The sequence below is a fragment of the Myotis yumanensis genome, unplaced genomic scaffold (assembly GCF_028538775.1).
Source record: "Myotis yumanensis isolate MYYU_CA2020_CCGP unplaced genomic scaffold, mMyoYum1.0.hap1 SCAF_10, whole genome shotgun sequence".
NCBI lineage: Eukaryota > Metazoa > Chordata > Mammalia > Chiroptera > Vespertilionidae > Myotis > Myotis yumanensis.
Window position 1 is genome coordinate 45,324,294 of NW_027223761.1, and position 27,095 is coordinate 45,351,388.

At 43.7% G+C, this 27,095-nt stretch overlaps 1 protein-coding gene across 1 annotated transcript in view; it reads right to left on the reverse strand.

Moving 5' to 3' along the window:
- MAP6 (microtubule associated protein 6) overlaps window positions 1-22,765 on the reverse strand; it is a 75,050-nt gene extending 52,285 nt beyond the window's left edge. The window contains 2 exon segments of the mRNA XM_070425647.1: window positions 21,234-21,958; window positions 21,960-22,765. Of these exon segments, the coding sequence (XP_070281748.1) occupies window positions 21,234-21,958; window positions 21,960-22,127 (893 nt within the window). The 5' untranslated portion in view covers window positions 22,128-22,765.
- Window positions 22,766-27,095: the final 4,330 nt, after the last annotated feature.

Below are 27,095 nucleotides of genomic sequence, written 5' to 3' on the forward strand. Positions count from 1 at the left end.
GTTCATAGGTCAATGCTCAACCACTGAGCTACACCGGCCAGGCTCAGTTACTCATTTTCAATCAGGCAGATTCAGGATGCAAATGCAGGGGGCATGTCACACAAAATCCCATGTTTTTCTCAAAACTAAATGCCTTACTCAAAAGAACTTTGTAGAAAGTGGAATGAATACAGTACTGGCAATGCATGATGTCAGCCATATAACAATATGTATAGAGAAAAAGATGAACTAACACCAAAATTAAAGCATCTGCTTATGAGTGGTGGGATTTGAGGTGACTAAAAATCTTCATTATCTACTTTTCTACTAAATTGTACTTTTTAAAAAAACTGAATTTCCTTTAAAGGAGGGAGGGAACGAAGGAAGGGGGAAGAGAGGGAGAAAGACAGAAATGCTACAGTGCTGTTCAAATGGCCTCAAGTGATCCTTGTGGGCGCAGCTGTGCGAGTCAGTGTTTTCTGGAGGTTTCCTCTGAGTGCCTGGACGGTAGGCTGGCTGTGCTCATGCCCGTCCTTGCTCTCACAGCTGACTGCCTCGCACTCCATTAAACACACACCAGTCTGTCACTTTTGGTTCCACTTGATTTCCACTCTCCCTTCTGGCTGGTAGCCATGGAGTCCTCTTGGCAACCTCCATACTGGTTCCCATGGATACCCCTGACTCCCAGACAGGCGGCAGCTCTGAGCAGATGGTCACCAGTACTGGTCAGGGAACAGGCTGAGGGGACCTCTGAGTTATCCATCACCCTGCATCCTTCTGTTCACCCCTTCCCCAACACATCACACAAACACACACACACCCCTTCCTAGATCCTGCCCTTGACAAGGGACTCATAGCCTTTCAAATATCACAAATACGACAACAATGGCTTATCTTTATTGAGCACTCTTGGAGACAATAACTTGTGAAGCGCTTTGCATACAAAGGGAAAGAAATGATTTACCGGGCCAGTTTAAGGAGTTCAGTTTTTCTGACCCAACTCAAACATGACTGCTTGGGCCAAGTGTTTTGGGGATTCGTGTGGACAATTGGTGTGCATGTGAATAGCCTCAGAAGCATCCTGAAAATTCAGGTTCCTGAGTTCGACTTTAGAAATTCAGATTCAGAAAGTCTGGGGTAGGACCCAGGAGTCTGCATGGGGCCCAGGAATCCGCACTGTAAGCAAGCACTCCATGTGACTCCAAGGCAGCTGGTCTAGAGTCCGCTTGAGAGAAAACCTTCCCGAGCTCAGGTATTCTCAGACTTTACAGTGCTCCTGGGTCTTGTTAAGGTGCAGCCGGACTTAGTGTGCCCAGGCTAGTATCTGAGCTGCTGTACTTCTGATCAGCTCCCAGGTGAGGCTGATGCTGTAGGTCCGTGGACCACACACTTTGAGTAACAAGAACCTAGACCAGTGGTTCTCAACCTTGGCTGCACATTAGAATCACCTGGGAATCTTTTTAAGATCCTGATTTCTGGGCCGCATCCTCCGGAAATTCTGTTTCTTTGTTACTAATGTTGTGGCCCCATCCCATAACAAAGAAACAGAATTTCCGGAGGATAAGGCCCAGAAATCAGGATTTTAAAAAGATTCCCAGGTGATTCTAATGTGCAGCCAAGGTTGAGAACCACTAACCTAGATGGTCAGCCAAAAGCCCAGTTAGGTAAGCCAAGGGGCTTAGCAATTATTCAACAGTGTGATTCAGAGAGAGCGCAGAACAGTGACTCCACTTCCTGTCGGTAAACTCCATAAGCCGAACTGTACCCAACACACCCACTGTGCCTACAGTGCCCACATTTCTAGTCGTATCCCTGCCACTCCCCGGCAGGAAGTCTATACCGAGGCCTCTTACACTACCCCTGTTTCCTGTGCTTGGCTTCTCACTCCTCAAGCCTTTGTACATGCTGTTTGGGGCATCTGGACTGCACGACCCTTACCTCAACCTCCATTTCCTGGAACCTCGCTGACTACACCGCAGCATCATGGCACGCCCTGTCTATACGCTGTCCATACATCACCAGCAACCGATCAGAGGAGATAACCAAAAAAATCTCATTCATAACAGCAACAAAATCTAGAAAACATCTGGGGGCAGTGGGGGTGGGGGTGGGAGAAAAGGGACGTTTTTGAAAGATATAAACAAAGACCTGAGTAATGGAATGACATAGCTTGTTTATACAATGAAAGATTCAATATTATAAAGATATCAATTTTTTCTGATTAATCCATTACTTTAACCCAAGCCAATTCAAAATCTCAATAATAATTTTTGTGGCAGCTGAAAATTCAGCCCAAACTAAATACGGAAGGGTAAATGTCTAAGAAAGACCAAGACAATTCTAAAAAACAACAACCAAAGAGGAGCCTGCCCTGTTAAAAATCAAAACCTAATACAAGGCTATAACAATTAGGTATCCATGGTATTTGTTAGGAATAGACAGCAGGCCAGTGCAACAAAATAGAGAGCCCAGAAACAGATCCACACAAAAGAGGGAACTTGCTATAAGATAGAGGGAGCTGTTTAAATCAGGGGACAAGAATGACCTGTCAAACAAATGGATGTGGGACCACTGGCTTTCTACATAGAACATGAAAACGCATCCCTATTTCACACTATGCATAAAAATGAATTCCTGGTGTATTACAAACCTAAATGTGAAAAAATAAACCTTGTAACCATCAGAAGAATATATATATAAAAAAAGTGTCTACCACGTCAGGATAGTAAAGTATTTCTTAAATTGGGAATAAAAAATCATAAGCCACAAAGGCAAGGACTAAACACACTGAATATACTAAAATAAGAAATTGCTGTGTGACAAAAGACACTATAAACAAAGGTAAAAGACAAGCCACAAGATGAAAAGATTAGTAATCAGAATCAATGTAGCTCAATAAAAAAGATATCACCCTAATACAAGCATGTCAAACTCAAAGGCTAACACGGGCCAAATAAACGAGGCATGTGGCCTGCGGGCCGGACTGTGACATGCTTGCCCTAATAGGAACATAGGCATAGCGTCCGAACATGCAATCCTCAGAAGAGGAATGCAAAATGTCAAGAAACACGTGAAAACCTTAATTTCACTGAAAATCGGGGAAATAAGAATTTAAAAATATATCATTTCCACACTATGAAACATAGAAAATTATAACTGACATTTAAGAAAAAAAGGATACTTTTATACACTACTAGTTGAAGTATACTAGTAAATGAGTCAGTCAGTAAAAAGAAAAATGTTCCAATATCCAGTGAAATGTGAATAAGTCAAGATCCAACAATCTCACTCATAACTCTTGAACCTATTTATTTATAAGACATGTATATGGATATTCACTGTTGCATTACTTGTGATAGTTACAAATTAGGAAACCCTAAATATAAATAAAGATAATTATGTGACATATTCATATATTGGCAGATTATACAGTCAATAAAAAGGAGGCACTGAATACGAATGGGGGTTTATGTATACCTGTTTGTATTTTTCCAAGATATATAATGTTGAGTCCTGGCTGGGTGGCTCAGTTGGTTAGAGTGTCATCCCATACACCAAAACGGTTGCAGGTTTGCTACCCAGTCGGGGTGCTATGGGAGGCAAATGATTGATGTTTCTCTGTCACATCAGTGTTTCTCTCTCTCTCCCCCCTCCATCCCCCCTTCCTCTTCCTCTCAAATCAATAAACATATCCTCGAGTGAGGGTAAGAAATAAAAAAGATATATAATGTCAAGTGACAAAAAGTCACAGAATGCTACATAGTGTTGGACATCGTGTAAGTAACCATATACACACATACAGCAATGCCTTATGTAGCTTATGGATAAAGAGGTATGCACACCAACATTATGACAACCTCCTGTGGGGCAGAGGGAGGAGCAGAATGGGTCTGGGCCAGGTGGGCAAAAGGAACTTTACTGTGGGACAGGGGAAATGTTTTAGCACAAAAAAGACCAGAAGAAAATGTAATAAAATTTTAAATTAAGAATATGGATGTTATGCTATCCTTTGTAGAATATTTTTTAAAGTTCTAAAAAAAATGGGGAAAAAAAGAAAAGTGCTTTGAAGATTTCTCAGACAAGGTACCACCAGATATTTAGACGAGAGCGGAGGCAGTATCAAATGGATAAAACGGACTACTTGGCCATGAACTCCCTCTTCAATGCTCACGCTCCCTCCTCTATCTACCCTGTGTTATCTGCAGCAACCTGAAATACACACGATCTTTGGCATCACGCAGTGGGGTTCCTAAGGGGATCCTGGAGTGTGGTTGAGTGAGAGGGGCCTGGGCCGAAGCCCTAGTGATAGGTGAGGAAAATGAAGCCAGAAGGGAAGCTTGTCCAGGGTCACACAGGAGATGGAGCAGATATCATGGCTCATCTCTGTCCTTCTGGTCTTAGCTCAAATGCCACTGGTTTGTTTGTTTGTATAGAAATTATTTTTATTTAACAAATGATTTCTAACAAAATTTCAAGACTACATAGTTTTTTCTGGGTTGTTTTTCACAAGTGTCCGTTATTTAAGAATTTCCCTTTGAGCTCTGCATCAAGCTGGGATGGATGCATCTAAATGTTCACATTTTGAATTTGGTTGGAATTAGTTCCCGAAAATCCTCCTCCTCTAGGTAGGCAGGAATTGAATAAATGAAAGCACATGTGTTCTTTTCTTTTTCCAGTATTAGTATTTTTTATTGAGCTTTTTAGGGTCTATGTTTTCCTAATTGTATATTGACCATCCTCTTTAAGCTGATACTTCATCATCCTAATGATACCAATCAATAATCAGGCCACAAGGTTGGGTATAGGATATGCTAACGGATGATCATATTATACATATAGGATAGATAGCAGACTTGTTTTTGTTCTTTTTTTAATCCTCACCTGAGGCTATGTTTCTATTAATTTTGGAGAAAGAGAGAAACATCAATGTGAGAGAGCAGCATCGATCGGTTGCCTCCTGTATGCATTCGATCATGGATCGAACTTGCAACCTAGGTATGGGTCCTGACCAGGAATCAAACCTGAAACCTTCTGGTGTAAGGGATGACACTCCAACCAACTGAGCCACCCGCCAGGGCAGGGCTGCAGACTCTACTTTTACTACGATTATTTTTTCTTTAGGGACGCATTTCTCAAGTTCCAAAGCAGAGAGGTAACCATGGTGTTACCTCCGTTTCTCTCACTAGCTCCTGGTCAGACATATGTGCTAGGTGCCAATAACCAGGAAACAGTCAAATATTTCCACGATGCTGATGGGTGTGAATTAGCTGAAATCATTACTGATCTGGGTAAGTTGATACTTTTTAACAGAAAGTTTGTGGCTAGATTCTTCTACCATCACCGCCCGAGAGAATGGGGGTCAGGGCAGCTCTTTCCCAAAGTCTGTGTCTATACCCTGAAGACTATAGCATTTTCCCCTTTGTGTCTGTCCCACCTCCCTCAAATCTCCTTGTGTCCCACAACCAAATATATATTCTTTCAAGCCAAACACAGAATAAATTACTTGACTATAGTATATATATTCTTTCAAGTGAAACACAGAATAAATTACTTGATTATAGTATATATAGAGTATTTAAGGTATAAATTGTTTTTTAAAAATCTATGTATGTAGTCTCACCATATGACATACAGCTTACTTATTAGATTCCTAACTAGCTAGAGCTCTAGGTCTCACTAAGCTTTTGCGATCTGAAGTCTTTAGTGCTGATTCTTGGGGTTTTCACTCGCTTTGTCTTTTTTCTGGTTTCAGGTCCACTCTAATTCCAGCTCACCGTATTTTTCCATGTAGTATAAGATGCGCCGAGCCCCCCCGCCCCCCACTTTGCCAACCCAAAATTAATAAATCAATATTTTAAACATATTGCTGGATCTTCCTCTTAAGGCCTTCTCCTTTTTTGGCATCTTAAGGTGTTGTTCTTCCGGTTTTCTCCACTGTCTGATCATACACTCAGTGGGAGGAGGTACAAATTGTCTCTCTGCAGCTCTATTTCCATGCTCTTTTGCATAGCTGATTACATTCAGTTTGAATTTTGCAGAGTAAGACAATTGCTTACCAGTATTTATCTTTGACAGCTCAGAATGCTCTGGTCAGGTCACACTCTCCACCTCCATCTCCACTTCCAATTACGATATCAGCTGACGTCAGTAACAATAAGGCTCGTGATTGGAGGAAGCCTGTTTGACAAGGTATGGGCAGCTACGCACCTGCAAAGCTCACTCCTCGACTGACTTCTGTGTATAAGACACCCCTCGATTTTCAGTCTAACAATTTTAGAAAAAAATAGCATCTTATATATGGAAAAATACGGTAATTCCTCCCACCCACTGAATCTCTTTTAGTGGTTTTCTCAGTGTCTGGCCATTTTGTTTTCTCTTCACCTGTTGTCAGTCGACAGCCTCTTGGATCATTTAGCTCATTTTGTGTTTTCCTAAAATGGCTCCACTAATCTTCATATTTCCTCTTTCTTGGTCCCTCATTTCTCTATTACATTTTCTTTGTGGTAAATGCCCTTCTTCTCCCTCGCCACCAGAGTCCCTCTTGGCCTTTATTTGATTCTCTACATCGATGTCAAATGCCACTTCTTCAGAGGAGAGCTCCAACTCCTGGTCTAGCTTAGGCTTGTCAGCTCCCATTAAAGGCTCTGTTAGCACCTTGTACTTTCCCTGCCTAAAATTCATCACAGCTGTATTTAATAACGAGCCATGGCATGCATGTAACACCGTATCTATCATTACACTGCTCACTCCACAATGAACTCTGCCTTGTTCATAGCTGTAATCCAAGAACTTAGTTCACAGCCTGTTCTGGGTGACTGCTCTCCTGGTACCTAAACTGGTATGCATTTGGATTCCATGCTCATTTATTAGTATTAATATTTATAATTACAACTGCAAGGGCATTAATGTTTACCAAGCATTTTCACATCCACACAACCCATTATATATATATATATATATATATATATATATATATATATATATACACACATATATATATAATATTTCCCCATTTTCTGGAGAAGGAAGTTGAGGCTCAGAGACTTGAATAACTTTACCAAGGTTATATAAATAAAAAGGCTGGGATTTGAACTGAGGTTTATCTGATGCCAAGATGTTTGGTTGACCCACTGCACCATGGCTACCAGATCAGTACCTGTGATTACTAATTTCTCTTCTGTTTTTCACTTTTTCTTCAGAATCCTTCCCTCTTCTTCCACCCCCCAACCCTGAAGACCTTTCTTGGTTAAAAGCATACATGCTTCTGCTGCTGCATCATCTTCTCTTACTTCCTCCTCTTTTTCCTCCATCATCATCATCATTGCCATCATCTTTGATCATCACATTTATCCTTATTATTGAAGTAGGAATGGACACAGAGTAAATCAGGATCTCCCAAACATGGACTTTACCGTCATATCCCCAGAGCTTAACTCAGTGTCTTCATAGGAAGTACTCAACAAATACAGGGTGTCCCCCCCAAAAAATCACAGGATAAACACTTTAACAGCTGATAGTTCCATTTTGAAAATGAAAGGTATTTTAATAAGCACTGCCTTTATAATTACTCATAGTGTGTGTATACATTTGGGGGACACCCTATAAAGATTGAATTGAATTGAATTGAATTGAATTGAATTAAAATTGTTCATTCACAAAGTAATACTCTGTACTAAAATCCTTCCATTTAGATAGAGATGAAAGAAACACTTATAAAGTATCTCCTTTTCACAGATGTGGTCTGGCTTAGGACTATTATGATGTGCTAAACGCTCCCCCAGAGAATGGTGTTAGATTAGATTCTCAGCAGCTAGAAACACCCAGTCTCTCTCCAGTTCACAGCCAGCCTTTGGCAGACTCTGGAGAAACGCTGGGTCAGGGCTTGTTTGAGGAGTCATAACAACCCTCTCCTGGTAGAGCTGTCTTCCATGCTTTCCTTAGGTGCTGAATCATAGACAAGTGAAGTATGGCTGCATGCACCTTTTAATACCACGTATTCCTTGTCTTTTTTTTTTTTTTTTTTTAAGCCTTGTTCCAGCTCCAGGGGAAACCCCACACAAAATGGTCATAGCAGCCAGAGACTAACATTATTTCACAATGACGACTCCTGTACCTTGTATATTTGGTTGTCGTGAGAGATGGGTTGGTTACCCATTATATATGAAGACAAAGAAACTCTCACACATACATCAGTGCCTTGTTGCTTTCAGTTGTCAGGAAACAAGAGAGTGACTATGTCGCTTGGGAAGAATAAATGATGTGCTTTAATAAGGCACAGTCAAACCGAGTATTCTCAGGCACTCTGTTCAAGAGGTCATTTGCTACTTAAATACAGAGTCTGAAACTTGGTATCACAGTATTCTGTCCTCAATAACACAGGTCAGAGATTGGCAAAATATGGTCTATGAGTCAAATCTGCCCCTCTATCTGTTTTTGTTCAGCCATGAGCTGAGAAGGGTTTTGCAGGTAAAAATTTGTAATCAATATGATGAAAGCGAATGCTAATTTTAAATCCCATTTCAGCAAATATTATTCCCCTAAAAATCTATTCTTCTCATTAGTAGACCTCTATTACAAAAGATTTGCATTCAATTATTATTATACAGTAATTTCATCAATAAAACTTTTAGGAAATTTGTTCTCCCTTTTATATAATATTTAAGAGCTGGCAAAGCCTAACATATGTACTATCTGTCCCTTCACAGAGGGTTTGCTCATCACTGACCTAGGCCTTTCCACACTGTGTCCTGCCATGTCACTCCTCACACTTGGAACACTTGTCATACCTGAGTATCTGTGGCTGCCCCACAGCTCTCCATGCGCGAGCTGTCCATTGGGCCTGGAATATGCCACTCCCCGCCTCCCTGATTGCTTTGCCGACTGAAATCAGACCCATCTTCCTAGGCCAAGCTCAGATGCTACCCTCCTGTCTGAAGTCTTCCCTGACCCTCCAAGTCGACTAAAAATACTCATAGAAAATCTTTTATCTGAACATTTCATGGCTCTCTTCCCAGAAATTCAGAACATGTACACACAGAAGTGCAAAATTACCTCTTTATATTAGCCAAGCAGACCTCAGACCCACTGGGAATAATGACAAGGAGGATAGTGGCTACCTATCGAGTGCTTACTAGGGACTAGGCACTATGCTAAGCACTGTACATACATCATTCATCCATTTGTTCAGTTAATATCTAAGCCTGGTGCTGGGGGTGCAATGGCAAATAAGACAGGTAAGAGAGTCACAGAATTAGTGGAATGTTTAGTCTTTCAACAACTTTGCAAGGTAGGAATTATTGGTTCTATTTTACCAATGAGGAAACAAAATCAGAGAAGATGGGTTAAGTAATTTGCCCAAAGATATATAGTAATAAGTGGTGAGCAGGATTTGAATGCAAACTAGACGTCTAAGAGAAGCTGAAATTACTAATAAGGATTGTTCTCTTAAATGGCCTTCTTTGGTTTTATACCATTTGTAAAGACCTCAAGGAAGAAATATAGAGTTCTTAATTTTTGCCTTCCCAGTGGAAATAACTCCATGCTTTTGACCCAGTGCACAGGTATGCCTTCTTTAGGAATGGTCCCTGATTTAGACTGAGTCAAAACCCCCTTTCCTCTACATCCCCTCAGTACCCTGTGCATCTTTTCTCTCACTAGAGCAGGAGCTCTTTTAGGACAAGTACCATGTGTAATTCACTTCTGTGTTCCGGGTCCTAGCATAGTGCCTGATACAGATATGATAAACATTCACTGTATGAACAAATGAAAGACTTCCTTGGTAGCCTGCTCTTATAATAATGAAAGTAGCCAGTATTTACTGTGATTGGGTACGCACTGGGTGAAAGCATTATCCCTCTCCCTCTTCATCAAGACTCTGTGAAATCACTACTGTGTCATCATCTCAAGGTCACACAGATTTTAAGTTACAGAGAGATGATCCAAACCATTTCAATGGCCACCAAATCCTTCACAGGACACCTCCCAGGACTTATACAACCATCTTTTCCATGAATCTCCACTTCACCAACCCTTGTTGTGGCCCTAGAAAGCTCTGGCCCCTGATTTTAACCATCACCAGGCCCTGCCTGGTAGTTAGATGCTTGCATCCCTGTTACCTCCCTCACAAGACGGCAGCTCCTGTGAGCGGAATCATGTGCTCTGCACTCTAACTCCTTAGAGCCCGTAGCTCCAGCCACTGCATGCTCTTAAGATGTTGCATTGAACTTGGAATAAAAATAATATTAAGCCCACTGCATTGTTACGATGATATTATAATCCAATAAAGCCAACATAATTCCATGCTTTTATAGTATAAGCTTCTTTCACAATGGACTAAAAGCCCCGAAGGATAAGAAGAATTTAGAAAGAGGATGAGAGGAGGAGGGGAGGAGAGAAAAATGTGAGCAACATCCAGCAGTAGTTACATGTGGGGCCTGCCAAGGCCCTGCTCAGGCTGTCATTGGGCTATGTCACCTGCTGAGGCCCCCCTGACTTCAATGCGAAACCAGAACTGAGAACCCCCAGGAAAGGGCATCAGGTGTGAGTGAGGAGCAGTGGGCAAGACGCTGGAAGCACCTGACAGGTTAGGTCCTGGAAAACCTTGAGGCACCGTGCCTGGGTCTTGCGCTGGAGAGGAGGGGGATCCATGGAGAATTTGGAATGAGGAGTGGTGAGACCACCTACCCCTCTCCACTGCAGAAACAGGCTGGTGAAGGAGAATGGCCTGGGCTTAGGAGAGCTGGAACCACAAAGACATGAAGGGTGGGGTGGGGAGACACACAGTAACCCTCCCAGGAATGACATGTCGAACTGAGGGACAGGGAGGGGTCCATGTGGGCTCACAAGTAAGACACAGCTGGAGTCTGGAATGAAGAGAACCAGGTTTCTGAGCCAGCTCAGCCACTGGCTGGTTATGTGACCTCAGTCCCCAGACCTCCCGGACTCAACTTTAAAGAGAGAACTGTTTACTTTAAAAGGCCATTATGAAGGCTAAATGGGTTGGGGGGGGGGGGGGAATATGTTTAAAGCAATTGGCACAGAGTAAGGACTCCACAAATAAAAATAAGGTTGAAACTTAATTATGTCTCTCTTCTCTCTCACATTCTGCCCTTTCACATTCTGCCATTGTCTATCTTTACAGTTTAATAGAGAACAATTCTTAGGGGCTAAAAAGATTGTAAAAATGCACTCTAGGATATGCCACAACGTGGGCCAACTTTTTGAAGTCACTGTACGAAATAGACAGTGACCACAGGGAACAGCACAGTGGAGGAGGCAGTGATTCAGGAAGGCACTTACGGTGGGTTTTGTGGCTAAGAGCCTGGGCCCAATTTTCTCACCATAAATGGTTACACCAGCTTGGTCCTGCAAAACCCTCTTCATTCAGTTGGAAAACAAATACACAATGACAATGAACTATGCGAGGAGAGAACAGACAGGAGTACACGTGGGGTAGTTCCTGCAGGCATGCACAAGACCAGAGGCAGGGAGGTGGGAAGTGGGACAGTGGTGAGGCCTGTGCTCTTGCTCTCAGACACACAGACACCAAAGGTCCATCCTTGATTCTTCTTCTGCCCAGCCCTGATATGTGGGCACTTGCTGGGCTCTGGCCTTCTCTTCTGCTCGCCATCTTTACTCTCCAGCCACTCTGACACCTATGGGTTTGACCCTCACTGACAGCTCAGTATCCATATATATCTTTCTGTTCTGCCCTTTCTCCTGAGCATCAAACCTATATCTCCATTCACTTAGTTTTTATTTTGTTTTTTACTTTTTGTTGAAATATAACATACATAGAATAAAGTCCATAAATCTTAATTTAACAATTAACCACCCAGATCAAGTTATAAAACATTTCCAACTTCTCAGAAGGTTCCCTCATGCTCCTTCTCAGCCAATTACCCACCCACCCTGGAGACCACCACTCTTTTGATTTCCATCACCATCAACTACTTTTGCCTATTTTTTGAAATTCACATAAATGGAATCATTAAGTGAGCTGTAACGGGTTTCTTTCATCATCATGGAGATCTATCCATATTATTAGTATTGCAGTAATTTCCTTTTTGTTCTTAAAAATTTTTATTGATTTCGGAGAGGAAGGGAGAATAGAGAGAGAAGCATCAATGATGAGAGAGAATCATTGATCGGCTGCCTCCCACACGCCCCACACTGGGGATCGAGCCCACAATCCAGGCATGTGCCCTGACTGGGAATCGAACTGTGACCTCCTGGTTCATAGGTTGATGCTCAACCCCTGAGCCACGCCGGCCGGGCAGTGATTTCCTTTTTTATTGCTCTGTAACAGTGGTTCTCAACCTGACACAATTTTGCTAAAGACACCCCCCAGGAGGTGGCTTTTGGCATTGTCTGGAAAAATTTATTTATTTTTGTCTGAAAATATTTTTGATTGTCACATCTCAGGGTGGGTGTGGTGGGGAATGCTACTGGCATGGCATGGATAGAGGCCGGGTGCTGCCAAACATCTCACAATGCACGGGACGGCTCCTCCAGACAATGGTGCAAAACGTCAATAGTGCCAAGACTGAAAAACCCCGTATATTACTTCCCTATAGTTGCTGTAACAAATTACCACAAACTAAATGGCTTAAAGCAACATGCATGCATTGTCTTAAGTGTCTTTCAGTTCTGTAGTTAAGGCGTCTGAAATGGGTCTCACTGGCTAAAATCATGGTTCAACAGAAGCAAGATGTTCCTTTTGAAGGCTCAAGGGGAGAATCCATTTCCTTGTCTTTTCCAGCTTCTTAGAGGCTTCTGGCAGTCCTTGGCTTATGTGTCCTTTTTGTCATCAAAGCTAATAATGGCGCCCTAACCAGTTTGGCTCAGTGGATAGAGCGTCGGCCTGGGGACTGAACGGTCCCAGGTTCGATTCCGGTCAAGGGCATGTACCTTGGTTGTGGGCACATCCCCAGTGGGAGGCGTGCAGGAAGCAGCTGATTGATGTTTCTCTCTCATCGATGTTTCTAACTCTCTATCCCTCTCCCTTCCTCTCTGTAAAAAATCAATAAAATATATTTTTTAAAAAATCTAATAATGGCTGGCCAAGCCTTTATCACACTGCCTCACTGTGACATTAACCCTTTCACCCATAAAGATCTCCCTGATTATAGTGGACTCATGTGGATAATCTGGGATACTCACCCCACCTCAAGATCCTTAACTTAATGGATATATGCAAAATCCCTTTTGCTATATAATATAATATAATATAATATAATCCTATATAATAAAAGGCTAATATGCAAATTGGCTGAACAGTGGAACAAACGGTTGCTATGACGTGCACTGACCACCAAGGGGCAGACACTCAACACAGTAGCTGCCCTCTGGTGGTCAGTACGCTCCTGCCTCCACAGCAGCACTAAGGATGTCTGACTGACAGCTATCAGTTAGACATCAACCAAGGGCTCCAAGACTATGAGAGGGTGCAGGCCTGGCTGGGGATGTCCCCACGCCCCCCCCCCCCCCCCCCAGTGCACAAATTTTGTGCACCAGGCCTCTAGTATAATATAATATATTCACAGGGTCCAGGAATTAGGATGTGGATGGGGGAGGAGAACATTAGTTTACCTACCACACCCTGCCATGTGATATTCCACTGTATGAAAGTACTGCAATTCATCTATCCTATTGTTGATGGACATTTGGTCTGGTGCTATATACTTCTTGTACAAGCCTTCTGCGCATATTTCTGTTAGGTATACATACTCAGGGGTGCAATTTCTGGGTCATAGGGTAAAACATATGTTTAACTTGGGTAGATAAAGCGAAGGAGTTTTACAAAGTGATTGTAACAATTTGTACCCTTACCAGCAGGGTGGGTTTCTAGTTTCACTTTCCACTGAACATCTCCATGAATTCAAGAGACACCTTAAATTCAACTTCTCCAAAACTGTGCTATCTAGCTCAATGAATGATTATTTCCCCTGATATCCAAAGCATGCAGTCTGGGAAGCATCCTAGACTCTTCCCTTTCTGCCCACTTTCAATTAGCAAGTACATTATTTTATTCTGTACCATCCGTGCTTATTTCCATTCTTTCCTTGCTGGAGGTCTTCATCACCTCAGTCCTTCCTGGATTCCATGCTCCCAGTCTAATCCCCTCCAGTCCAACCTGCCCACTGCTGTTGCAGTCACCTTTTCTAAAATCCGAAACCTAATCCTCTTCTTCCCTTTGCTTATATGGTAAAGGAGCTGGCCCCGGCCTACTTACCCCGTCTGCCTCTAACCGTTCTATTCTCACTCAATGAGACCTCTAAGCTTTACCAGCACAGAACTGCTTACAATTTCCCCATTTAATGCCCACTCATCTTTGATGATTCAGCCTACTAGTCCCTTCTTTACTGACCCCTCTTCCTGATAACCCTTAAATCAAGTAGATTTAAACCTTCTCTCTTCTGTGCACAAACTTTTTATTGGAGTACCTATTACTTTTCAGTGGTCTCTGCTGAATAAACATAAGCCTTCAAGAGCAATGACTGCTTTGTCATTCTAGGAATTAGCCAGATATATAGTAGACACTAGTCAATGTTTATTGGAATGAAACTGAGTTGAGATAATACATGCTAATATGACATGGAGGAAGGGCTGTGCAGGGAAGTAATAGTATCATTTTCCAGGGCTACTACAGAGATTGCAGGAGAAAATGCACCTAAGGTTTCTAGCAGCCTGCCAGGCACATAGTAGGTACTCAATTAGCTACTATTATTACTTGTAGTGATAAAAACTAGCATCTTTAGTGAACATCAAGAGGATTTTTAGCTTGCTGGTCAAGGCCAATCTTATAATTTTCTTCCTTTAATAGATAATTATAAGCACATCTGTCTACATTTATACAACTGGCATAGTTTGTCAAGCCAAGCTGCACTGATATGGAGGGGGCTCTTTAATCCTAGTGAACATTTGTTAGATTATTTTAGTTTTGTGTCTGGAACACTGAGTGATTCTTAGTGATGGTTGATTTAGAACTACCTTTGGCTTGACTCTTTTTTTAAGTTCATATATGCATTAGATTCCAATTTTTCCTAAGAGAGCAACCAAGAATTGATTGTGTTATCTCCACTCTTCTTTGTGTGTTAGTCTCAGGCAGCATTATATCTTTGAGAGTTAACTGCACAAGGTCAACCAATGAGCTAGATGCTTTGCACACGGTAATTCCTCAGTAAAAACACCTCACTTTACAAAGTGTTTCCCCATCCTATATTTCCAGTACCCAACTGGCACCATACATATTTATTACAATATTATTGACTATATTCCTTATGATGTACTTTACATCCCCATGACAATTTTGTAACTACCCATCTGTGCTTCTCAATCCCTTCATCTTTTTCACCCAGTCCCCCCAACTCCCCTCCCTGTATGCAAACATTTAAAATAACAAATAGCAAACCAAATTCAGCATCATAAAATAGATTTTTATCTAAGCAAGGTTTATTTTAGAAATGCAAAGATGACTCAATATCAGAAAAATCTATTAACAGATTAAAGAGAAAAATCATATGATCACCTCAGTGATGCAGAGAAAGCATTCAATAAAATTCAATGCCATCCACATTTTTAGAAACCCCTAGTAAACAAGGATAAAGGGTAGTTTCTTAACCTGGTATGAAGCTATCTCATAAAAACCTCAGAGCTAACCTCATACTTAACGATAAAACTTGAGAAGCATTCCCATGTCCCAAGACAAAAATGCTTCTTATCACCTACTATCAAAATTACACAAATGTCCTCACCAGCGCAGCAAAACACACACACACACACACACACACACACACACGGACGCACGCACGCACGCATGCATGCACACACCACAAATATAAATATTAGAGAGGAAGATAACGAATTGGTATTTGCTAAAAACATACATTATTTTCACAGACAACCGAAGAGAATCTACAGACAAAACTAATTGAAGAGTGTGGTAAAGTTGCTGAATACAAGATTAACATACAAAAATTAATGCACATGAGCATTAACAAATTGAAAAATGTCCAAAAAATACTTATTACAGTGGAAAAATAATTTACAATAGCATAGATAAAAACAGATGATCGTTTGGCATTAGCTCAGGCTAATGGAGTAAAACAGAGATCTTGGAAATATATGCAAACATATGTGACCCTTATTGTGAAAGAGAAGATGTTAGTGGAGGTATCAGTGGGGAAAATTTAAACTTTTTAAAAGGGCGTTAGGGTATGGGAAAAGAAAAAATTAGCTTCCTTACCTCATTCCAAATATAAAGGTAAAATCCAGTTAGATTATTAAAGACTTAAATATAGTAACATAAAATTTAAACCCTATTGTATCTGTGCATGAATTTTTTGAGAAAATTACAAAATGTAAGTGAAGGACATAAAAGACTTAAATGGCAAGAATACCATGTTTGAATGTGGGAAAACTCAATACCATAAAGATAGCAAATCTTTCCAAGAAGTGGTTTTCCAAGTCTGAAGTTCACCTGCATCAAAATAACCTAGAGTACTTTTTAAACTGTAGATTCTCGGGCTCCATTTCAAACTGCTGAATCGACAGCTCTGGGGAGGAAGCCCTGGAGTCTGCATTTCAGAAAGCTCTCCAAATGATTCTTTTGTGTACTAACGTTTCAGGTCCTTTGCCGTGGGGAAGAAGGTCATAACCTGAACTGCCCAGGAGAATCACCTGGGACAGTTTTTTCTGAAATTCAGATGCCCGAGCCACACCCCATAACAACTGAATCAGAATTTTAAACTGAATCAGATTCAACATTTTAAAAGTGCTGCGGTGATTCCAACGTGCAGCCCAGGTGGAGGGCCAGTACCCTGGATGACAGTGCATCTAGAATCAGGTCTGTAAGGTTTGCTGCCCTTCCTCATTTGAACATTACTTAGTGCTAGCCTAGTAGGAACTGGACTTTATTTTGATTAAGGAAACACAATTTCCTTCCAGAAGGGTTATGACATTCATTTGGTATCCCCAGCATCCTGTCTGATACATAGCAGGGGCTTGGTGGTCATTTTCTGAAATAAATTCAACTAAGTGAAACTGAATGAAACGAATCAATATGTAGGTGAATAGAATTTTCACCAAGTGCCACTGGATTCAACAAACCTATATGGCACCTACACAATGTTAGGCTATGAGAGATATAGAGATGAACAAAATATACTTCTTCCCTTCAATTGTTCATGATCTGGTGGGGGAGGCAGAAACAGGCAAAAGTATTTTACAATTGAGCAGACAATGAGAAGTGTACAGAATATAAAAAAGGGAATAAAAGAAAATTTGGTTCTGAATGACAGAATCTGGAAGGCATCATTGAAGAGTGGCCTTGAAGTATACCCAGGAAGAAATTTGGAAAACGGGCAGTTGCACTATAGGCATAGGGAATTCTGCACAGCATAAGCCTAGTCAGGCGGGCCTTTCTCTAACCTTAATGGAAGACTGAAGGGCAGATATTAAAGGCTTCCTTTCTTTCTGATTTCCTTGTGACCACTCTCATTTTTCAAGTATTTTGCCTCTGGTTTATTAAATCTACCTCCTGGTGCCTCAGCTGATTTCTTCCAGGAAAAGTTTTCATTAGCATTTCTATGGGGAGCACCTGCTACCCCATCTATCCCTATTAACTGAAGGCTAGGGCAAATTGGTTGCTAAGAGGGGAATTTTAATCCCCTCCTCTGACTCATCTATTTTCTAATTTAGAATGCTAGGTCTAAAATCACAAATGGCTCACCAGTGAAATCCATCCTTAACATTAAAAATGTAAAAGACATGCTTCTCAATTTTACATCTTTAACATTAAAAATGATAACAAACGAATGCTTCTCAATTTTATATCACCTATGTAAAATGAATGTATTAAAAATCAATCAACTTCATGATTGTGAATAATTCTAACGGTACCTTAGATACCATTTGAATGCAAAAAAATCTCAGGCTAGTGTGGGTAGGTTATGAATTAGATGAACTGTTAAATAGGGAAGGGTTCTCAAAACCACAGCATCAAAGGACATTTGATATTATCTACTGAATGTATATTGCAGGGTAAAACTAATTAATATGTATATGACTCTAGATGCTGAATGTATATTTTGTATTATATACCAATATATTAAGCTGATGGATTATGTGTTCTTTATTTAAGCAAACTGCTCCCATTGATGTCATGTGACAGATGTCCTTTGTAAAGCCCATGAGATAAGCCAGTCACCATGGTGTAAACCACCATGATTTATGTAGAGTGGCAGAAGAAAAGGGTTTGTAAATCAAATTATCATTGAAATGGGGCCCAACTTGGCTTCTAAGGCAAGGTAAGCCTCCTTTACAGCAGACACAGGGCATATTTAAATTCAGCAGATATTCAGAATCATACCAAAGCAAAGAATGTGAGACAATTGGGAAGGAAAATCAATGTTCCAGATAAACCTACCATTTCCAGGCATTTTTTCTTTATAGTATATTTCATTAATTGATTATCTGATTTTTCATATCTACTTTCGCCCAAAGTGCATTTCCCTATTATTGGTTTATTTTTCTTTTGGAGCAAAAAATAATATTAAATTTCACATCAAATTTGTCATGCAGTTAAATTGTTCCTTAGAGAAACTGATGTCTCTCATCAACACTCATTCTGATTCAAAACCATTCTGATTATCCAGCAAAATGGAAATGCTGCCCATAATCATATGCATAATTAAATTTTACAGAAGATCCAAGTTAGAAAAAAACATTTTTGAGGTGCTCAGATTTTTTTTGATAGCCATCAAGAATAAGCATTCTCTCATAACCAATGGACACAAAACACTGGCAGGGGGAGTGAGGGCATGTGCTGGGGGGTAGAGAAAGCCGGGGAAAGGTCAATGCGGGGGGGAAAAAAGGAGACATATGTACTACTATCTGTAATACTTTAAACAATAAGGTAAAATTTTAAAAAATAAGCATTCTCACCAGCTATAAGAGTATAGCCTTCTGCTATTCAATCCAATCACTTGCAGTATGTATATAATTCTAACTGTAAAGCATGACATGCTTACTGTACAGTTAAGGTGTTTTTTGGGGGGAAGAGGCTATACAGCACATAGGTACAAGCCAAAATATTTAGAGTGAGTTGTATCTGAAGGGTGGGTCATTCCCTGACTGTCTGGCCAATCATCCATGGACAAAGAAAGCCCCACCAACTTGGAAATATGAACTGAGTGGGGTCACCCAAAGAGATTTGAGAATCTGGAATCTCTCTTGATTGGCATTGACTCTATGGAAGTGAGGAGAGGTAGTTCCTGCCTGGTGGGTGTTAAGGTTCCACCTGCCACAGGGTCATTGAGTGGGAGTAGGAAGATAAAGAGGCCAGATCAGGAATCTGAGATCTTGGGCCAACTTTAGGGCTCTCAGGGAGTGAAGTAGGGCCCTATAAATAAGAAAGCCATGGCAGAATCACAAGCTACATCTTGGCTTTGTTTTTTATGCCCCTTTCTTTTCTTTTTGATGCTCTCTTGGTAGCAGCATAAAGATATTGTGGAAATGTTACCTCCTGGTGACTATGAATCAAGGAAAAGGATACGTGTCCTTGCATGACCCAGAGCTTTAGAGGGAAGCGGTATGCTCCTTGGGGACCAGTGTGGTCAAGATAACAATAAACCCAGAGAATAATGTCAAGTGGGAGGTGGAATGCAGGAAGATGGAGTAGTGGCCAACAGAGTGGCTGCCCCTTCTCAGTGGAAAATGCTTTCCAGAGTTAAAACCTGGAGAAGGGTTGATTTTGTCTTAACAGGGAGGATGTTAACTATGCTAGTCTTTCCTCGGCATGTAAAGAAGTGTTTGTTATGTTCACTGGAGAAAGACCTGTCTGGCATGAGGCTGCACATAGGGTCTTGGCAAAAGACACGACTTCTGCAGTCCTCCTGGCCACACCCTCTGGCCAGCAGGAGGCAACTGGCTGTGGCATTGATGAAGGACCCCATAAGCCACATTTTTGATACCTTTCATTCAATTACCCATCATGCACATCTGCTTCCCCAGAGACCTCCATGCCCGATGTTACATGTTCAGAGTCAACTGTGATCTCCTAGCTGGTTGATTCCGGTTGAAAAATAAGGGCACGACTAAAAGCTAAACATTCAAAAATACATATCGGATGCATGAAGGATGACAAAGCAGGCTGGAAGGGCTGAGACTACAGCAAAGGGAGAATTCTAGAAGAATGGGAAGAGAGAGAAGTTATGCCCTTGCTTGAAAGCATTCATTTACAGGGCATTCAACTGTGTTAAAAAAAAAAGGGGGGGGGGGGCGTTCTTGGTGGTAAGAGAATGGGAAACACATCTGGAGAACATAAAGAGACAGGAGAAAGGAGAGAAGGCTGGGTAGGACATATCTACAAAGTGAAAATCAGAATAATGAAGCATCCTGCAGAAGGCTGGAAGAGGACCAAAATGTACTAATCATCTACTACGTGCCAGGCACAATTTCCCCCCTGAATCATCTCATTTAAGCCTCACAATGTCTAGCATAGTGCCTGGCATAGAGTAGGTGCTCAAAAGTAAGTTGGATATTAAATTAATAAATGAGCGAGTACTTCTCAACCTCTCAATCACATCCAATAAGAGCCTGAGGCCCAGACAGGTTAAGAAACTTGCCCAATGTACCACAGCCAGTAAGAAACCTAAGGAGTCTGACTTCAAAACCCAGTGGTAGAAGGAGGAGGGTGAGCTATAAGGATTTTTGAAGGAATCCAGAAAAGGGTGTGGTGCTTGGGTATCTCCCAGGGACTGAAAGAGGGGAAGGAAGAATCAAAGGCCAAGCGAATTGGGCTAGGGAAGAGGGCTATTGGTCACTGGGAAAGAATTCTTCTTCTGGAAGAATTGGGCCCTACGGGAAGGCATGAAGGCTGGTGGGTGGCGACTGAGCCAGCAAGGGGCCGCATCTAGACTAGTGCAGTGGGTAAGCTGGGTGGGGTGGAATGGAAGCACAGCCTGTGAAAAAATTGCAAAGGGTCTTTGTTGGGCAGGGAGGGACCTGAGGTAGGGCGGGATGGGGAAAAGGTGGCTGAAATCGCCAAGCGAAAGATGTGGGCAGGTTGGGGAAGACACATAAGAAAGAGCCGAAAGGAATCAGCCACGGGAGGGTGTCTGGGAAGGGTCGGGGAGAGTGTGGTCTGGGTTGGGAGGGGAGGCTGAATGTGAGGCCTGCGAGGTGGAGAATGAGTCCTGGGTAGAGGGTCAGGGTGACCAGCCCCGTCGCAGGAGCCGTGTCCGGCATCTCACCTGTAGGAGCTGCCCACGGCACTCGCCACCTCCTCGCGGATCTGCCTGTTGAGGGCGTCAGCTGCCGCACGCCCCTTGCCACCCTCGGGGCCCGCGACCTGGGCCTGGGCGGTGGGCAGCGGCGTCTGCTCCGGCCCCAGCCCCTCGGCGCGACGCAGCATCCAGGCCGGCCCGGCCTTCTTGCGCGTGTAGCGCTCGTCCGAGCGCATCGCCTCTCCCGCCCCGACGACACCCGCTCCGCCAGGGGCCTCCGCGGCCACCTGCACCGGCCAGCGCTCCTGGCTCGGAGGCCGGCGCTTGGGCGTCCCGAGAACAGGCGCTGCCGCCTGCGAGGCCGCGGGGATCTGCACGGGCTTGGGGATCCACGGGTGGTCCCCGCGGCGCGGCAGCGGCCAGGCGCGGAAGTCCTTCTGGTACTGCGTCTCGCGCTCGAAGGGCACGTCCGAGGGCTGGTACTCGCTGCGCGGCCGGCAGCTCGGCTCGGGCCGCTGCACCTTCCAGGCGCGATAGTCCTGCCGCATCACCGAGTCCGCGGGGCCCGCGCCGGAGGTGGAGCCGGAGCCGGAGCCCGAGCTCGGGCCCGGGCCCACTCTGCTCCGGCCGGAGGCGGCCGCCGGCTCGCGCTCGCCACTGGGCCCGGGCGCCGGCCCTGTTGCCCGGGCAACTGCATCCAGCTCGCCCTGGGCCGGCTGAGTCTCTATGGCGACCGCCGGCGCCGAGGGGGGGCGCGTGTGCCGGCTGCTGCTGCGGCGGCGGCGGCTGTGGAGGGGCGCCCGGGTGCTCCGTGGCCTCCGAGTACTTGGTGAAAACCAGCGGCACGGCGATGTCCGCCTTGTCCAGCTGGTTCCAGAAGCGGGCGATGCAGCAAGCCCGCGTGATGCACGGCCACGCCATGATGTTAGCTGCAAAGCTGGTCCTCCCTTCTTTTCTGTGGGACTAGGGCGAGGCTCTAATCTTCCTCCAGTCCTTTGGCCCTCGACCAGCCAGCCGATCTGATTCCCACCGTTTTTTCCTGGGTGGACTGCGTGCCTCGGCCTCCTCCCTCAGAAAGCACCCGGGAAGGTCGGGCGGCAACTCTCTCACCGAGATAAAGTCCCGGGATTACGGGCTGCAAAGGCCTTGGGAACGCTGCCTGCTGCAGGCACCGGAGGTGAGAGATGCCGAGTCCCCGGCGAAGACGTCTGGACGCGCCCCTCCCGGAGGCTGCGGCGGCGCGCAAACCCCGGCGGAGCCAGGCGACGCGAGGCGAGGTGGCCACGGGCTTAAGCCATGGCGCAGAGGAAGGGCCGGGCCGTGTGGCCGCCGCGTCCGCGGAGGAGTCTTTTATTCTCCTTCCCGCCGGGGGACCGTCGCCGCCGGCCACTAGCAGGGCTCGGAGGCGATCACCTCCAGCGAGACGGAGCTTTGCTGACTGCCGCTGCTCCCAGAGATGCTGCTGCAGCCGCTGCCGTCGCCGTCTCTGCTGCAGGGAAGCGGCCCCACCCTTTTCAGCCGCTCAGCAGGAAAAAAAAAAATCTAGGAAAGATGCTGGGAGAAAGCGCGCTGCAGAAAAAAAATCACCTGCTGTCGTCAGCGCGCGCCGCCGGGAGCTCGCCCTCTCTCTTTCCCCTCCCTCCTCCGGCAGCTCCGCCCTCCTCCGCTCCTTGGCAACAGCAGAACCAGGCCTAGGTGGGTTCAAGTCCTAGGCTCCTGACTACTTGCTGTCCTTATGCTGGTTGCTTCTCTTGTGTGTGTGGGGGTGGGTGGGGGGGGGGGTGGGGGGCGGGGAAAGAGGCTCAGTCTCCTCAGTCAAGGGGTTGGGGTTGGGAGGGGGCGGTGTTAAACTTTAAAAACATGGAGGAAACCCTAGTAAAATGTCTGTCCCAGGATAGACCGTGTTTTTCTTATTATTATTATTGATTTGAGTTAGAGAGAGACATCGATTTGTTGCTCCACTCAGTTATGCATTCATTGGTTCATTCTTGCGTGTGCTCTGACTTGGACAGAACTGGCAACCTTGGTGTATTGGGAGGACACTCTAACCAACTGAGCTACCCGGCCAGGGCGAGGATAGACACTTTTTAAAAAGGGAGCTACTGTCGTTGGCCAAAGTCACCAGGCTGAATTGGAACCCATTTTGGCTGCCCCCTGACCCAAGCACTTACCAGTCTTATGCACAGGCCTGGCTCAGATGTGTAGGGATGGGGCCCCCCAGGCTGGTGGTACCCTGTCTATTCCTTCCTTAGAGACTCCCAAGAACTACCCTGTCCCAGTTCATTCAGCCCAAGGGCGACACCATGGAAGAGGCAGTGAAAAGAAGATTCTTGGAAGGGGCCTAGGTGGTGAAGCTGGGGTGGAGGGGAAACAAAGGGACAGTGTCCTAGGGAAGGGGCGGGCCTAACAGTAAGGGGTTTCCGGCATGTTCCTTACCCTGGCTTTTGGTCTTCTTCTCCCTGGGTGGTAGAGTAGATTTTGGGGTCAGACAGACTTGATTTGTCTCTGACACTTAACTACCTGGGTCACTGGGCAAGTTGGGGCATCCCTGGACCTCAGTCTCCTCATTTTTGAAGTAGAGGAAGTAAGAGTTACCTCAAAGTGCTTTGTGAAGATGGTTAGGGACTCGGAGCAGGAGCAGAAGCTTGGAGTCAAATCGCAGCCAGCTTTTGCATTTCTTAGCTGCAACTTCCTGACCTTTAGTTTCATCTATGAATGGGAGTACTAATTATGAACTTGCAAGATTGTTCTAAGAATGAAAATAAGAGCCCTGGTCAGTGGGGCTCAATTGGTTGAGTGTCATCCTATATGCCAGGAGGCTGCTGGTTCAATTCCTGGTCGGGGCACATGCCCTTGTAGGCTCTGTTCCTGGTGGGGGCATGCCAATCGATGTTTCTCTCTCTCATGTCAACTATCGCTCCCTTTCCCTTCCTCTCTCTAAAATCAATAAAAACATATATCACATCTAGAATATTCTCAACAATAAATATTTTTTAAAGCACAGAGTAAGAAAATGAGATAATGCACCAAAAGCGCTTACCACAACATCTGGCATATAGCAATGGCTCAGTAAGCGGTAGCTATTAGCATTCAAAGAACCCACCCAGAAACCCAAAGGTGGAGCGTCTTCCCAAGCAGGCCAGCCACCTGGACACCTGCTCTAGGAAGACCTCTGCTTCTTCCAAGTCCCTTCAGGTCTCTTATTTTTTTTTAAAAAATATATATTTTATTGATTTTTTTACAGAGAGGAAGGGAGAGAGATAGAGAGTTAGAAACATCGATGAGAGAGAAACATCGACCAGCTGCCTCCTGCACACCTCCCACTGGGGATGTGCCCGCAACCAAGATACATGCCCTTGACCGGAATCGAACCTGGGACCTTTCAGTCCGCAGGCCGACGCTCTATCCACTGAGCCAAACCGGTTTGGCTAGGTCTCTTATTGATGTCCCTCCATTTATGTCTCCTACACTGTCTTCTACTCCCTACACCTAGATTCATTCACTAGCCTTCAGCTCTGTTTCTCTCCAATATAGGCAGTTTTCAGCAGCATCTAAGCCATGGGCATTGGTATTTCCGGGCAAGAAAGTCATTTATGTGTTCAGATTGGGAACTGATTTGCAAAACACAGCTGTTTTGTTTTTTTAAAACCTTGAAATCAAACAGAATGAGAAGACAATTCAGATTAGTCAATTATCTGCTAGACTTCCTCTTACTTGGGTCTTTGCCTCTTGATAATTTGATTTGAGTTCCACAAATAAAATGATGCCTGCATTGTTTTCCAGTCATTAGGAAATACATTTCTATGAACAACATAATCTGGTCTGACACTTCTTTTTTAAAAAAAAATATATATATATTTTATTGATTTTTTTACGAGAGGAAGGGAGAGGGATAGAGAGTTAGAAACATCAATGAAAGAGAAACATCGATCAGCTGTCTCCTGCACATCTCCTACTGGGGATGTGCCCACATCCAAGGTACATGCCCTTGACCGAAATCGAACCTGGGACCCTTCAGTCCGCAGGCTGATGCTCTATCCACTGAGCCAAACCGGCTAGGGCTGGCCTGACACTTCTTACCCCCAATTCTACATACCTCTCCTGATGCCTGCTCTGTGCCTTGGGCATTGTGGAACATAGATGGAGCCTAGCTTGGAGGTGGGTGGGCTCAATTAGGTGTTTTATGGGAGAACTGAGAGACAGGCACATAATTAGAAAACAGTATGGTCAGCATAAGAGAGGTTCATCACAAGGTGCTGAATCAATGACTAATGAGAGATGAGTAGGAGCTCTTCCATCAGAAATGTAAGAGTCTTTCAGTAGATTTTGGAGTCAGGCAGACCTGGTTTGGCTCTGACACTATCTGTGTCACTTCTTTTCTGAAAAATGGACGTGGGTTAGAGGTGAATTGACCTTTGCCACATGCAGTGACAAGCTTGAAGAGAGAAGCTGTGAGCTAAGGATTGTGATGAGACAAAGAATCTGGAGCATTAGTGATATTGTGGGGCTGCTGCACCAACCTACCTCTGGACATTTTTGTTTATTTCTAATTTAATCCTTTTCTTTTGTTTATTTCTAGAATTCTTCTTATGAGAGAAAAGAAATCCATTTCTGTTTAGGACACTTTCATAATCCTTGTAGCAGAATGCAAATCCTAATTAATATTGGTAAGGATGTAATTTTTTCATATAAATAGCCAATTCTTTAAGCGTGGTTATTTAGCTAGTCTATCCTTTCCTCACTGATTGGTAATGCCTCCTCTAGTATATAACAAGTTTTCATATTTATGTGGATCTGTTTCTAAATTTTATATTCAGTTTTTGTTGTTGTTGTTTTAATGTATTTTTATTGATTTCAGAGAGAAAGGGAGAGGGAGAGAGAGATAGAAACATCAATGATGAGAGAGAATCACTGATTGGCTGCCTTCTGCACGCCCCCTACTGGGGATCGAGCCTGCAACGTGGGCATGTGCCCTTGACCAGAATCAAATCTAGGACCCTTCAGTCTGCAGGCCGATGCTCTATCCACTGAGCCAAACCAGGTAGGATCCTCCTTCTCTTCTTATCCTTCTTCTTCTAAGTTGTCATTCGTTTGTGTTCACAAATATTTTTTGAACACCTACTAGGTGCCAGGTACTGTTCCAGACTCTGGAATATGAGATTAAACAAAAAAAGACAAACATCTTTGTTCTCATAGTGCTTATACTGCATTGGAAGTCTTGCCCTTAATCCTTCCATATTAATCTTAGAATCGGCTTGTCAAATTATGTGGAAACAAAATGTTTTATAACATGTTTTATGGAATCGCATTGAATTTATTAAATATTTAAGAAGAATTTCCACTTTATGATTTGGAGACTTTCTACTCATAAAGATGGCAAAGCTTTCTGTTTATTCAGTTCTTTGTGTTCATGTGTGATGGTTTTTGTTGTAATTGGAAATGGCATTTTCTTTTCTTTTTTTAATCCTCACATGAGGATATGTTTTTATTAATTTTAGAGAAAGAGGAAGGGAGAGAGAGGGGGAGAAAGAGAGAGAGAGAAATTTTGATATGAGAGAGAAACACCGATCGGCTGCCTCCTATACACACCTGCACTGGGGATAGAACCTGAAACCTCTTGGTGTACAGGACGATACCCCCAGCAAACTGAACCACCCTGCCAGGCTTAAATTATATCTTTTATTATAATTATAAACAACAGGATTGTTGAATTTTTGCATATATTGATCTCTATTCAGTAACCATACTAAACTCTCTAATTATATTTAACTAGAGGCCCAGTGCACAAATTTGTGCACCAGTGGGGTCCCGTGGCCTGACCTACAGGCTGAAACCAACTCTTCAACATCCCCTGAGGGGTCCCGGATTATGAGAGGGACTCCACGGGTG